Raw genomic sequence first — 15,510 nt, 5'->3', positions numbered from 1 at the left:
AAAAGCTCAGTTTATAATAGTCGCTTCTATGATATGCAAAATGCAATGTTATCTTATGTATACGAAATTGTCGTCTCTGTTAGGGAAACCTATGAGAACAGTTTGGTAAACAGTGATTATAATTGTTTGTTCTTAATTGAAGTTTAGAGTTTTATCTACTCGAATTGATGCGATCTGTTTGCACGTAGTCCTACGTCAACATGTGCGATACCAGTGCAGTGAATAGTAGTACAGAAATCTAGGCACGCTCACATTTTTTTTAAACTGGACCTTCTTATAGAAAATTTTCGCAAATGGCAATCCCTCTCCGAGAGAAAATTTTTGATGGAAAGGGAATCTATCTCGAAAATTTTTATCCAAGTTAAAGCTTCAAAATGCACACTGTAGAGTCAAAAAATTGTTTAGCTCTTAGAATCTCTAATTTTTGCTCTTTAAGAGGTTTGCCATCGAAAAACGGTCGCAGTAAGCGTGCGCGTCGGATTTGAAAAATTGTGGATTTTTTTTTTGTCATTTTTATGGAGAATATTATAAATCTAGTCTGATTCTGTGCTAAGTGGAAGTTCCGGTTGAAAGTCTCTTAAAAAGATAAAACTAAACTAAACTAAATTAATGAGTAATCTTTCACCACCATTGGTAATTGTCCAAACACTAAATGAAATCAATTTAGCATAAACCTAATACGTCCAAAGCTGTTATCTGCACTTCTCTTATCTTTTGCTTTCTCGTTATAGATACTAAAAATTATTGTTCGCAGTACTCTACTTCAAACAATTATAGCACGGAAAACGTCTTTTTGAAATAAAATCTGTAAGACAGCATTTTTAACTTTTAACTTCGCCGAAAAAGTTAAAATTAACCTTCTCAATCAATCGGTTGTGTAATATGAGTAAACATTCATATGATAGTATATATTCGTTATTGAACCTCACTTATCCTACTGGTTCCAGAGATCGCAGCTGTACATTGAACCTTTTCAATCATGAAAACAAAAAACGTTCAATATTGCATTAAAATAATTCCTGCAAAATCATCTATCCCTTGAAAAACAATTGCGGCAATCTAGCCCACCTAAGTATTATCAGAGAAACTTCAATTAGCTGTATATGACCTTCATCGAGTCGATCATTAATCGGAACCACAGATATACTATCGAATGACGTTAAATTAGTACGATTTACGGCCGTTTATTGCTGCCTGGTTTTTTTTCTTGAAGTACCGTGTTATACATACATGAGTGTGCATTTGTGCATCAAGCCTACTTCGTGCAAGTGTTTTACGCTTCGCGAAATGTCTCTCCAGAATCGAGCGACAGGCTGAAGTAAAACATACAAATTTTGTCTGTCAAACAAATTAATGTCTGTCAATCAACACGTTTCTCCTTACAATAATTAGATAAAAAGCGACGCTTCACTCTCAACCAATTGAATTGAACGTTTCGCAGCAATGATAAGAAACATTTGCGTCATTTTCCCATCGGTGTTTCCGGAACAAACGCTTGCTATTTAACTCTAACTGCAATCGTGGTTCGTTCGTATCACTAATGTATTATTTTCCTTTACTTTCAGAACAATACCGCACAAAAACAATCTACCTCATCTCCCATCGGACTACCCCCCAACCAATATACAGTGGTCTGTTGGTAAACAATCTTGTAAACGTAAGTGTAAACAATCGCTCTCAGGGTTGTGCGGTGTGCGAAAGAAAATTAAGTACCAAAGAAACCAAAAACCATGCCCAGCAAATTAGCAGCCGCTTGCAAAGATGAGCTTGGTTTCCGGAACTGCGGAATGGGACATTTTGCGGCTGAGGAGTTTGTCAAATCACAGGTAATATCACTGCTGAATTCTAAGCACTAATTTTGATCAATGCAGTTTGAGCTCTACTTAACAGCCATTATTGAAATACGGAGAAGTAGCCCAGGTTGGTGGCTCAATGCATAGGGCGCTTGTTTTTTACAAGCCAGTTGTCGTATGTTCGAGTCCCGACCTGGAAGGATTATTATCAGAAAATTAACTATTAAACAACTTTGATACATTTTTCAAAAGTAACAAATCGAATCATGTTGTAAATTATACTTTTTACTTTTTTATTTATGACTTCTGGTCAGTCAGTATTTTTTTACTTTTTTCGGTTTTTTAACGATATCAAACTAACTAGAGATTATAAGAGGAGAAAGAATATGAAATCATAGAGCCATAGTACTCAAGGAAGAGCAAGGATGTGAAGAATAAAGTGCGGAAAAGTGAGACGTGACAAGGGTCATTTAAGTAAGCAGAAGGCTTCTCGTATCTAAACTTTTACCTTCTACCAGAGGAGTCGAACTTAGGCATCTTAGCGATACGAGTTATCCGAGTCTCTGATATGTCAGAAAGTAAAGGCAAAGGTCGTTTGCCATTTACTGTCCGAACCGGCAAAAGTAAAGTTACGAGAAGTTGTCACATTCTGCCCACGACGGTTTCTCACACAATGTGTTTCATTGTGTTGATATTTTCTCATACAGTTAGTTATAACACCGGAATGGAAGATTTATCCGAAACTATTGCTTGAGTGCCTGGAGTTGTAGCGTATGGCTATGCGTCCCAGGGTGCAAGCGGCGCACGGACAGCGCTCCATTCATCGCTGTGTGTGATGGAATCCCATCAAATTTTTACTTTTTACTTTTTTATTTATGACTTCTGGTCAGTCAGTATTTTTTTACTTTTTTCGGTTTTTTAACGATATCAAACTAACTAGAGATGCCTAAGTTCGACTCCTCTGGTAGAAGGTAAAAGTTTAGATACGAGAAGCCTTCTGCTTACTTAAATGACCCTTGTCACGTCTCACTTTTCCGCACTTTATTCGTCACATCCTTGCTCTTCCTTGAGTACTATGGCTCTATGATTTCATATTCTTTCTCCTCTTATAATCTCTAGTTAGTTTGATATCGTTAAAAAACCGAAAAAAGTAAATTATACTATCTAAAACTAACGTTGTGTTATACAAGGTTTGTTTTAGGAGTTTTCTGGGAATATGTATTAGTTATAGCTTTGCATATCGGAAATCGACTTTAACTTTTAATATGTCGGTGACAGATAGTTTGACCGTATTCGACAATTCGCCAACTTGGCATGTCTAGTGGTTTGGATTTTCGCAATGCGCAAGCGAAAATTACGTGTATGTAATTAAGATCTTCCATCGATTTATCTGGTCATGACTAGCACTGGTACTAGTGAAGTACTCTGAAGCATTTTTCTCCAGGCACGAAGAGTCAGCTTCCACCACTCAAATACGCAATACGCAACTAGGTAATAATAATAGGTAAGGGATCAGTCTGGCGAGTGAACCGCATGCGACATCACTTCCCACCCAAGCTTCCTTATCTGCTTCCGATTTAGAAGAGTGAGACGGAGCATTGTCAATAAAGACTATCTCTTTCCTCGGCCTGGTGCCATATATTGATCGTTTTAACTAAATTGATGGACTGAATTTTTTACGCTTAGAATTCTCAAAAAGATCCATACTTAATTGTCAATCAAAATGCGATAGAAAAATGATTTCCACAAATGATTCTACAGTTTTCATTCCGCCTTTCGTTCATTTCATGAGGTACCCATTGTTTCATCTTTTGTATATTTTTCATTTTTTTTTTTGGCATTGTGTGGAATTTTCGTCGAATAAAGCCTGCAATTGTTCCCCACGTTTTTCGCATCGCTCATCAAAATCACCACTTTTAAAGCGTTGAAACTATCGCTTTTATGTTGCTCTAATAAAGTATGATAACCCAAAGCTTCATCAAACATTTGATGAGATTCGGCAACAGATTGCTTTTGGTACAACATTCGTAATATTGAATAGGGTTGACAGATGTCAGAATAAGAAGTAAAATATATATGATAGTTCTTACTTACCTTAACTAACAGCTACAGTCCTGGGGTGTCCTTTGCTGTATCAAGCTTACTTCTCCATATAACTCGGTTCATCTTCTTCTTGTACCAGTCGGATTAGATTGAAGAACCGTTCCGTCTTCCATCTGCACTCCGCCATAGATGGTCCTCAGTACCTTTCTTTCGAAAACACTGAGGGCTCGTTGGTCCTCTGCCAACATAGTCCAGGTCTCGTGGCCATAGAGAACAACTAGACCGGTTGTGAGCGTTTTGTAGATGGTCAATTTCGTGCGGTTGCGTACTTTTCTCGATCGGAGGGTTTTTCTGAATCCAAAGTACGCACGATTCCCTGCCAAAATACGTCTCTGCATTTCTCTGCTGGTGTTATTATCGGTGGACACCAGTGAGCCCAAATACACGAACTCGTCAACCACCTCGATATCGTCACCGTCTATCAATATTCGTGGTGGAAGGCGCAGTGTGTCTTCTCTAGAGCCTCTTCCTCTCATGTATTCCGTTTTTGACGCATTTATGGGCAATCCGATACACTTAGCTTCAGCTTTCAGTCCGATGTAGGTTTCCGTCATCTTCTCAAGGTTACGTGTCACAATATCAATATCGTCAGCGAAGCCAAAAAGTTGTACGGACTTTCAGAGGATCGTGCCACTCGTGTCGATCCGCGCTCTTCGAATCACACCTTCCAGGGCAATATTGAGCAAAAAAGTCCCTCACCTTGACGTAGCCCTCTCAGAGATTCGAAGAGACTCGAGAGCGTCCCAGATACTCGGACGTAGCACATCACTCTATCCATCGTTGCTTTGACCAATCGCGTCAGTTTATCCGGGAAACCGTATTCGTGCATGATCTGCCATCGATCTCGATTCTCGATCGATTGTGTCGTATGCCGCTTTGAAGTCAATGAATAGGTGATCCGTGGGAACGTTGTATTCACGACGCTTCTGGGGTACTTGTCTTATCGCGAATATGTGATCCGTAGTGGCGCGGGCTCCAGTAAATCCCGCTTGGTACGGCCCTACGAATTCCTTAGCTATTGGTGATGGACGACGGCAAAGGATTTGGGAGAGTTCCTTGTAGGCGGCGTTCAGCAATGTGATTGCGCGGTAATTGCAACAGTCTAGCTTATCGCCCTTTTTGTAGACGGGACATACAATTCCATCCATCCAATCCTGCGGTAGAATCTCCTCCTCCCAAATTATAGAAATCATCCAGTGCAGCGCTCTAGCCAGTGCCTCTCCTCCATGTTTGAGCAGCTCGCCTGATAACTGGTCATTGCCGACGGCTTTGTTGTTCCTCAGCTTGCCGATCTCCTCACTTATCTCCGATAGATCAGCATCAGGTCCTGGGAATCTGTCGTCGGCTGAGCGTGCACCCAGATTGATTTCTGTGCCTTTCTCTGTATCTTGTGCTTCGCCATTCAGATGCTCGTCATAGTACTGCTTCCACCCGTCGATCCTCTCACGTTCGTTCGTGAGAAGGTTACCACTGGTATCTCTGCACATTCCGGCCTGTGGCGTGTAACCTCTACGTGAGTGGTTCACCTTCTCATAGAATTTACGTGTATCATTTACGCGGTACAGCAGTTCCATCACTTCGCGATCTTGGTCTTCCTGGTGACGCCTTTTCCTCCAGAAAACCGTGTTCTGTATGTTCCGCGCCTGTCTGTATCGTCCCTCGTTCGCTCTCGTGCGGTGTTGCAGCATCCTCGCCCTTGCTGCATTCTTCTCTTCGACCAACCGCTGACGTTCGCCGTCAAACCAGTCATTTCCTCGATTCGATATCCTCGTACCTAGTATGGTTGCTGCAGTGCTACTCACGGCTGACCTTATGTTCCTCCAGCCGACTTCAAGAGTCGCCGCGCCAAGCTGCTCTCCCGTTGGTAGCACTAGATCCAGTTGTTGCGCGTATTCATCTGCAGTACGAATGATACGTAGCTGCTCAAGATTTAGTCCCGGCGATCTTGTGCGACGAGTATTGTGCACCGTCGATAATTTTGAGCGCATACAAACCGCGACAAGGTAGTGGTCAGAATCAATAATAGCACTGCGGTAAGTGCGGACATTGATGACGTCGGAGAAGAATCGCCCGTCGATGAGAACGTGGTCGATTTAATTTTCCGTATGTTGATCAGGTGATCTCCAGGTGGCTTTGTGGATATCTTTGCGGGGAACCACTACCATTCTTCGGGAGGCTGCAAAGTTTACGCATCGTTGACCGTTGTCGTTTGTTACCGCGTGCAGGCTCTCCAGCCCGCTCACGGGCCTGTACATTGCCTCCCGGCCTACCTGAGCATTCATGTCGCTGATGACGAGTTTTACATCCCGCCGTGGGCAGCTGTCGTAGGTTTGTTCCAGCTGCGCGTAGAATGCTTCCTTCTCGTCATCGGGTCTCGTCTCATGTGGGCAGTGCACGTTGATGATGCTGTAGTTGAAGAAACGGCCCTTGATTTTCAATACGCACATTCTATCACTGATTGGCTGCCACCCAATCACGCGCTGGCGCATCTTGCCCAACACTACAAATCCAGTTCCTAGAACGTTGGTTGTGCCGCAGCTCTGGTAGAAGGTAGCCGCTCGATGCCCACTTTTCCACACCTTCTGTCGCGTCCAACAAAGTTCCTGCAGTACTACGACACCGAAGCCGCGGATTTGAAGCTCATCATGCAGCATTCGGTCGTATCCTGGGAAGCCAAGCGATTTGCAGTTCCATGTGCCAAGCTTCCAATCGTAGTCCTTATTTCGTTGCGTAGGTCTTTACCGATTATTCCGAGTCGTATTTATATCCTGATTATTCGTAACAAGTGTTTTTCGGGCGGCTTGTTTGGCCTGCACCAACCTCCTGTCTCGCCGGAGGGCCATCGTGTCAGCACTGTTTAGAGTCCCACACTGACACAAGGACGGTAATCAGCCGCTTCTAACATGGAGAACAGACGCTGTTTCGAGCCGCCCCAACATGGGGAACAGCTCGCTCTCTGTAAAGAGAAGGCAAGCTCCCCCTTCCTTGTCAGCATACGACCAAGGTCCCACCGGGGTTGGTTACCCGATCTTTCCTATGGTTACTCGTACCCCAGCCGGCACCGCGGGGAGGTAGATGTAATAATTGTAGATATAGCAAGCAAATAAACAATTCATGAAGATATAAAAAATGGTGTTCTAATTAAATATCCAAGTATCTCAAGAGCAGCTACTTTTAGAAGAAAGGATATCATGAACAAATTTATTGCCTTTAACCTGTAGAATAATATTTTACTGTTTAAATGATTATCTTTCAACGAGAACTTGAAATTTCGAGTATATCTGTAAATTGTTTTAGCTGTAACTTCTTCATTTTTTTAAAGGCACGGATAGGATAGCCCTCAATCTGTAGGTTTTAATAAAAGCTTTAAAATAAAAATTATCAAAAAAAATCGAAATCATGTTTTTTTTGTTAATTTAATTTTGTTGGTTCATTTTGAAATTATTGAGAAAAAAAATCAAAAATTTGTGTCAGTGTATATTTTTTTTAAAGTGCCCTATAACTTCTTACTGGACGCCATTTTTGTACGATGGACGGTTTCCGAATCACAACGAGACCCGTAAACTGTTTTAGCTGTAACTTCAAAAAATAAATTAAAACCATGCTTTTTTTTATTTAACTTTTTCGGATTATTTTGTAGTTATTGAGAAAAAAATCAATTTTTTTTTTCAGTGTATATTTTTTTAGAGTGTCCAATCGATTCCCTACAACTTCTTCCTGAACGCCATTTTTGTACAATTAACGGTTTCCGAGTTACAACGATTTGAAAAAGGCAATTTGAGTGAAATGCAAAAATACATACGGCCTTTTTAAAAACCAGTCGTGAGTCGGATTGACCTCTCAATCGGTTCAAAACTTATGGTTTGTCATACTGAAGCAATGTGCAAAGTTTCATCCAAGTCGGAAAATTTCTGATTTTGTCACTTTTTCGTTTACTCATTCCTGGAATTGCTCGCATTCACATAGCGGGCAATGAGATTCTACCAAAATATTCAGTGTATAGATGAAGTGTCACGCAATTAAACAATTCTCGGTTGGTTTTTCATTAGGGCATAAAAGCAAGTGACAGTTTCTCTTTAATCACTCTCTCTTTTAATAATTGTGATGTAATTAAAGAGATTTTCTTTGATATCACTATTCTGTTTGAAAGTTGAAAGTTTCGGGTATCATTTCATGCAAAGAGTTGAGTGATAAACGTGGAAACCGCTTGGTAATCAATAGAAGAGAAAGAAAACAAAGAGAAACTGTCACTTGCTTATACGCCCTTTTGAAAAATTAACCGAGAATTTAATGTCTCTGTTTCGCACATTGATGCAGTGTTGCGGGTTCAATCTTACACTGAGGAAAAAAAATACTTAAGAATTTGAAAATCATACACTGCAGGAAAAAGCACTTTAATTTTCGTTGGCTATGAACTTATGAATCAAGTAAAATCAGTTCCATTAAGTGTTATTGATTTTCATACACAGTTTTATTATTTATCTCAACTGGTTTGTTGTGGGAAGGCTTCGTTTCCTTCAAGCGATTTGGCTACCCACATTTTCTGGTACAGTCACAATTTTTTCGGAGGCCATAAAATGTATCATTTAGATAATCGAAAATTAAAATAAAATGAAATGTAAATAAAATGCTTTGATCGTGGGCTATTTTGAGATATTTCTAATAAAGAAAGTCAACTCACTGTAAGTGAAGAAAATGTGAATTTGTTCGATCAGAGATTGTGGGTTAGACGAACAACTGAGTATAAACCAGAGGCGAAAGCATTCGGTTATAAAAAGCTACACCTACGCTCATGGTCAAAACCCTTTGATTTTAAATTTAAATAGAGAAAAATTGATAGGCACTTGCGTGTTTGATTCCAAAATGAAAGCATTTTAACTCAATTGGCACTACGAGCTTTCGTATTAAATCAATGAACGCTAAAGAATATCGAATGAAGTCACGTCAATACGGCGAATGTGAATAATAAATAATGAATGTCTTGTGTCTACCGAACATTATAACATCCAAAAAGTTGCACTACGAATACTTAATAAGTTCGTTACTAATGTCCGTAAATTATTTCCTTTTAAACAGTGGCAATCCCGTTCCAAGTCGACCATCTTTTTGTTGTACCGGCTAGCGTTGGCCATCTTTTTCACGGCAGTCGTCGTCAACTCGATCGTGGCCACCGTCACCCCGGAGGACTGGGGCAAGTACTTCATCTACCTGACGCACTGGGGCATCATGATGTGCATGGCAACGAGTGTAATGGGTGCCGCCCTGGTCGCCCGCTGGTACTTTCACCCGGAGTACTCAGGTAAGTCGAACGGGATTCGTTTTGCTTTCGCCCCCTGGCGGTTATCTGGATGTGAAACACAATAGAAATGAAACCAATTTTCGCGAAAAAAAAAAAACAATCAATCAATGCGAACTAGCGAAATTTTTTTTGCCGAATCAAAACTATCCGTTGGTGTTTAGTTATTGTCGGCACTAGGTTTAGGTACATTGAACTTGCTTTGCCTTAAGAGTACGGTATACTAGTTTTGCTCAAACTTTCACTTTATGCATTTTCTCTTTCTGGTTGTCCTAAGTATTGTCATATGTTAGAGCACCGATCTGGTAGGTGTCAAACAGTTGCCTGTATTCTAAGAACCGACTGAGAAATCCGTTGAAGTACAAGTTCAAGTTCCGTAACGGAATGCAGCTGTAAGAGATTGTTTTTTTTTCTAGCTAGGCATTGCGCCAGTTGCTGTTTCCCGGTACATCAGATTTACCGTGTAGGTAATTATTACCCCGTGCAAATTGTGTGTTTTTTTTCGACGAAAAAACTGCACATAGCTGTGTTGCTCGTGACGCTAGGTTCGTTGAGGGCAGTAATATCTCGCTAGCGACACGTTGAAGTCACATTTGCCAACAATTGCTCAGGTTGGGTATAATGATGCCCCACATGTAATTATGGCATTTATATACAAACTCAGCTCACCCATCGTGAAATAATTTTCTGACATGTACTCCGAGAGGATACTACTGAAAACTAAACCGATGCTCAATGCAACAATAACAACTGATCGAGTAGAATATATTGAACGCAGCTGAATTTCAATTGCGCATTGAAATGACCTTTTGTCACGCCCCACCTGAGTGCCGTTTACAGTATTTTTTCGCGTCGAATATTGTGGTTGTTCCTAATGACAGCAATAAAAATTTGCTAACTAGAGTTGAGCGGGCAAATCATTGGAACTACTTTCCGTTTCTGCAATAATCGTACCTGTCGTACTGTAGTCACTTGATGACTTACTTAAGCACGGACTACAGCACAAACCGGTGCCAAAAAGATATCAAAAACTCTGAATGACCTGAATGATGAAGTTGCAATTCTTTTCGATTTCAGTGTAAAAACACTAAAAATCTAGCTACTTCCATACACAAAAGCATTTAGGACCATTTGAGTATATTATGAGACTACGGAAATCCATAAGAGATATTCCAAGATCCAAGAACTAAAGACTGATCCAGAAAGTATGGACGCACTTTAATTTCGCTGGAAATAATTCAAATTTTATTCGATATACTGATAATATTAGACTACAACAACAGAATATTATTCTCAACATTTGCTACTTAGCCATTGTAGACCAGCTGGCGCACCTTCTTGCGAACGTTACTCATTAAATTCTGTACAGACTTCTTGGCTACAAGTTTTGACACTTTTTTCCAATCTTTTTCGAACTGTTGAATGATTTCGGCTGCCGAGATGTGCCTTCGTTAATGTCCAAAATTCCTCAATTGGTCGAAGTTGTGGGCAATTTGGTGGATTCATGTCTTTTGGGACGAAAGTGACATTTTTGGTAGTATACCATTCTACCGTTGATTTCGAGTAGTGGCAAGAAGCAAGATCTCGCTACAAAACAACAGGATCCTTGTGGCTTCGAATCATGGGTAGTAGTCGTTTTTGTAAACATTCCTTGATGTTTATTTCGCTGTTCATTGGAGAAGTGGTGATGAAGGGTTTTGAAATCATTCCGCAGCTACAAATTGCTTGCCAGACCATAACTTTCTTACCAAATTTTTCGACTTCAATCGATGTCTCGGACTGGTTTAACACTTGACCTTCTCGCACCGTATAATATTGTGGTCCCGGCAAGGATTTGTAATCGAGTTTGACGTAGGTTTCATCATCCATGATTATGCAGTTCAAATTTCCAGCAAGAATCGTATTGTAAAGCTTTCGAACCCTCGGCCTGATCGCTGCTTCTTGTTTCGGACTACGTTTTGGTTGTTTCTGCTTCTTATAGGTTCGAAGATTCATACGTTCTTTAGCACGAAGAACATTCGACTTCAAAGTGCCCACTTTTTTGGCCACATTCCGAACTGAAACCTCCTTCTTTTGCTCGAACGCCTTCAGTATTCGTTTATCCAACTGAGGCCTTTTTTTTCGACCCGTTTTCGGTTTATCCTCAAAGGTGTTATCCTCACCGAACTTCTTGATTGCATTTCGCACGGCTTTTTCACTTACTCCTTCCGTTTTTACTATCTTTCTGAGTAACAGTCCCCGTTCTGTGCACCATTTGTACACAATTTTTCGACGTTGTTCTGCTGAAAGTCCACGCATTTCGAAGCAAACTAATGAAGACGAATAAACAACTGCTTAAGTGGTTAGAGAAGAGTGTAAACAACAGGACGCAGCCCTAAAAATTGACAGATTCTGAACCATTGCGAAATGGCAGCGGTTTTTGGTTGCGTTTATACTTTCTAGGACAGTCTTTACATGGAAGATTGTTCTTCGAGACTACACTGTGTTACAGCAAGAACTACGACGGCTAATATCTATTTTTTGTTTGCTGTTCATATTTTTAGAGCAACACATTGCTTACTTGTCTATTTATAGCTGTTCCAGGTATGTTATCAGTTGCTCAGTCCATAAACTTCATTGAAAACATGTCTTAGGATCTTCACGACCAATCAGCAGCTTATGGATAATTTTTCACAGTCTTGGAGCTACTTGTCGATTTTGATCTGATCCATAAACGTTCACAGCCATCCAAGCACTTCAGTAAATCGCGAGAATGGAGCGTGGAGATTCTTAATACACTTTGTTATTGTGGTATGATGTAAAATGGAATGGCCTTACTTAGTTGCATACGTACCACTCGCACGCCAGTCCGGATACCGGGAAAAAATTCCGCCATACTTCCCTTTCGATGGAAAGAACTTCACCGTACTGCGACAAATTTTCCCGACCGAACTGATCGCTGTCCTGCGGGAGAAGATCATGCACACATACTTCTATGGCATTTTCTACCATGTACACAGGGATTTTGTATTTAATATTCTCACACTCAACGGTGTGCACCTCGTTGTTAACTGAAGCGAATGCAATTGCATCTCTTTCACGTTTAAACCTCGACCGTAAGTAATTTTCGACTGTATCGGAGAGGGTCGCGTGTTGAGTTTTAAATCGACCACGTGGCTCGCTCAATTCCCTTTGCACATCGTATTTCTCTTGTACTCTCTCGTGAATTAGCAAACTGTACCGGGTTGCCAACATACATTTTGTTATTTTGATGAGAAGTTTTATCACATAAATCTATCGTATGGGTTGGACATTACATGGATTCCAATGAACAATGAAAAAATATTGTGTTTATATACAATGAAACGTCTGTGTGTTTGGCAGCCTTGTTGAGCCAATTTTATTTCTCTCTCCATTTTCAGAATGCTATCAGGAAACCAAAGCGAAAAAATGGCGGAAGCATTAAAACTGACTTTGTTTCACAGAAAAATACAAGACTTTGATTTTATTGCGATAACATATATGTTTATATGTACTTATCGCATCTAAACTAAATTATCTAGACTTTGTCAAGGTAGATTTATGATACAAGCCTTCAAAGCCGAGATATTTGATGAACAAGTAGAGGTATGTATTTCCGAGCGTTCCAATTTTCAGCAGTTCTTCAGTCAGAAAAAAATACAACACGACCGCTGAACTCAATGAATCATTATGAAAATTTCACAGAATATTCTCAACTAAATTTCGAAGACATTGTCAGGTGTGTTTTTCTATATTCTTAACCGTTTCCAAGAAAATTTCATTTGAAACGGGAAAATAGCAAAAAACCTACCACTTTACGGTACTGTCCTCAGCCCTTAACGCAGCGCCTTGCGCTGGTAGATCTTGAAGCCTAAGATACAGGTAGTTTTTGGGTGACCCAAAGCATCTATTACAATAAACCTCTTAATTGTAAGTGGAATCACGAGTATAGACCGTGATTAATAAGTTCGTTACTGTCGTTTTTTATGCTGGTAGATCTTGAAGCCTGAACTCCAGGTAGTTTTTGGATGATCTATAATTTTCACAATTAGCAAATGATTTCCATGTGGTATCACGAACATGAACCATGTACAAGGATTTCGATAGTTCACTTGGTTATGCTGAAAGATCTTAAGGCCTATACTCCAATAAAATAATTAAATTAAGTTCGTGTAAATTGAGGTTTTAAGAACTAGATTCATCGTCTCACATACTTATTTCGACCTTCGCCGGGTTTGCATTACCTAGCCATGTCTACATCGATAGAATTTGTCTCCCAGTTTAACAATTCATATTCATACTTAAAAATATAATTGCTTATATACAATTTGTAGTGTTACTGTTATTGATATTCTTTTTATGTAATTTTATCCTCTTTTTAAAATCAATACGAAATCAGGATAATGGTTACAGATTTATCTGAAAAATCTGTAGAATGCAGATTATGTGGCAACCAGTGCGGTGAAATTTCATTTTCAATCGAATGATATCAGATGAAAATGAAATTTATGGCCACTGACCGTCAGCATATCGATACAAATTCATATGACTTTTGCTGCCATTTTCAAGTGAAGCTCCCAGAATTCACCGTCAGTTGAATAATCGTACCTAGTCATTTGAAGTTTTGCTTGCTCAGTTTCAAGTGCCAAGTAGTCTTGCTGTTTCATTCTCTTCGCTCTTTGTAGTGAGCAAGTTCGAATGAATAGAATTATAAATGGGGCAAAACATTAAAAATGAAAACTGAAGAAGGAAACTATTAGTTTAAGTGTATTCTGTAATTGATATTCCAGCTACCTGATTTGTTTTTCATCTATTCTCTTGAACCAATTCGAAAGTTTACATAAACCTCATTTGAAGGCCGCTCTCACACTATTGAAAGAGATATTTTGTTACTTCAAGAGATCAACTGACGGTGGTTAAACTGAGCTTTGATTTAAAGAGAATCGATTGAAGAACTGAATGCTGCCGGTTCGGGACGTCAGCGAACACACAGGGTGTGTCTTCCGCCGTGCTAGAGAAATCAGATGAATGACATCCTTATGACATAAATTTGTGCTTTACAAATTTTAAGCATAAATTCAAAGTGTGTCATCATATGACAATTGCGAGTGTCATTATACTTCAATCATCCAATCGAATGATTTGAATATATGACTAAATTGTGTAACTACATGACATAAGTCATTGTCAAAACTGGTTAGTTTCAAGTGTCACCATAGTGATGTTTATTATCAATTTAGTAAAGTGTTAAATTTTGATCATTTCAAAAGAGGTGTTCGGTTACCGGAAGCCCAAGAAATTTCGCTAAAAATGGAAAAATATAAGTAAAAACTGCAATTATTCAAAGAAGAAACAGAATTTATTTTTAAGCCGTTGCAGAGAAATATGAGTGAGCACTTTTTCTCCAATTTTCACATATTACCATGTAACTCCGGAACCGGAAGCCGGATCTAAATGAAATTCAATAGCAGGCTATGGGACTATAAGACCTTTTATTTGAATCTTAGTTTGTAAAAATCGGTTCAGCCATTTCATTTTATAATCCTATATCTCCGGAACCGGAAGTCGGATCGAGATGAAATTCAATAGCAGGCTAAGGAACCACGAGACCTTTCATTTGAATCCTAATTTGTGAAAATCAGTTCAGCCATCTTCGAGAAAAGTAAGAGCATATTTTTGTTACATACGGACACACACATACACAGACATTTGCTCAGTTCGTCGAGCTGAGTCGAATGGTATTTGACAAAAAAAAGGTAAAAAGTGGGTTTTCACAGTGATTGCATAGTCTTTCTATATGAGAAAGGCAAAACGTCAAAATATTTCTAAGCTTGGTTCAAAACTATTTAAGTGAATTTAAGTGAAATACGTCTTCAATATGACGAACCATTCATTTTTTATCGATGAAGAGACCAATCCGACCCAAGACTGATTTAAAAAAGACGAATGAATTTTTGTGTGCACTTTGTTCATATCATATAACTAAGGTTTATTTAAAAAGTCATTGGTCAATTTTGAAACCATTATAATGAACATTTCTGGTTCGGAAGATGTAATGGTATAAGCGACGTAACCGACAAATCGCAGTATTTTTCGAAATGATAAAATTTCTTAGAAATGCTTGAACTGTTTCCGAAATCTTAAACCCATTTGAAAGCTACTATTAGGTGATTCAATCAATTCACAATACCAATGGCAAACACTTTTTTTTCCGAAGATAAATGGCAAGAGAAAGGCAATATTTTACAACTAGGTGAATTTAGAGGCCATATTTCGTTAAATAATTTTGTTTTAAATTTAGACTTATAATCCACATTT

At 39.3% G+C, this 15,510-nt stretch overlaps 1 protein-coding gene across 1 annotated transcript in view; it reads left to right on the top strand.

Annotated features, from left to right (window-relative positions):
- The window catches only part of LOC131430594 (protein rolling stone-like), a 115,297-nt gene that overhangs the window by 60,451 nt on the left and 39,336 nt on the right, over positions 1-15,510 (top strand). Inside the window, exons 2-3 of the mRNA XM_058595678.1 lie at positions 1,566-1,826; positions 8,973-9,195. Of these exons, the coding sequence (XP_058451661.1) occupies positions 1,731-1,826; positions 8,973-9,195 (319 nt within the window). The 5' untranslated portion in view covers positions 1,566-1,730. The remainder of the gene's footprint in view (positions 1-1,565; positions 1,827-8,972; positions 9,196-15,510) is intronic.

Source organism: Malaya genurostris, chromosome 2 (genome assembly GCF_030247185.1).
Source record: "Malaya genurostris strain Urasoe2022 chromosome 2, Malgen_1.1, whole genome shotgun sequence".
NCBI classification, from domain to species: domain Eukaryota; kingdom Metazoa; phylum Arthropoda; class Insecta; order Diptera; family Culicidae; genus Malaya; species Malaya genurostris.
This window is presented reverse-complemented; position numbering and strand designations above follow the sequence as displayed.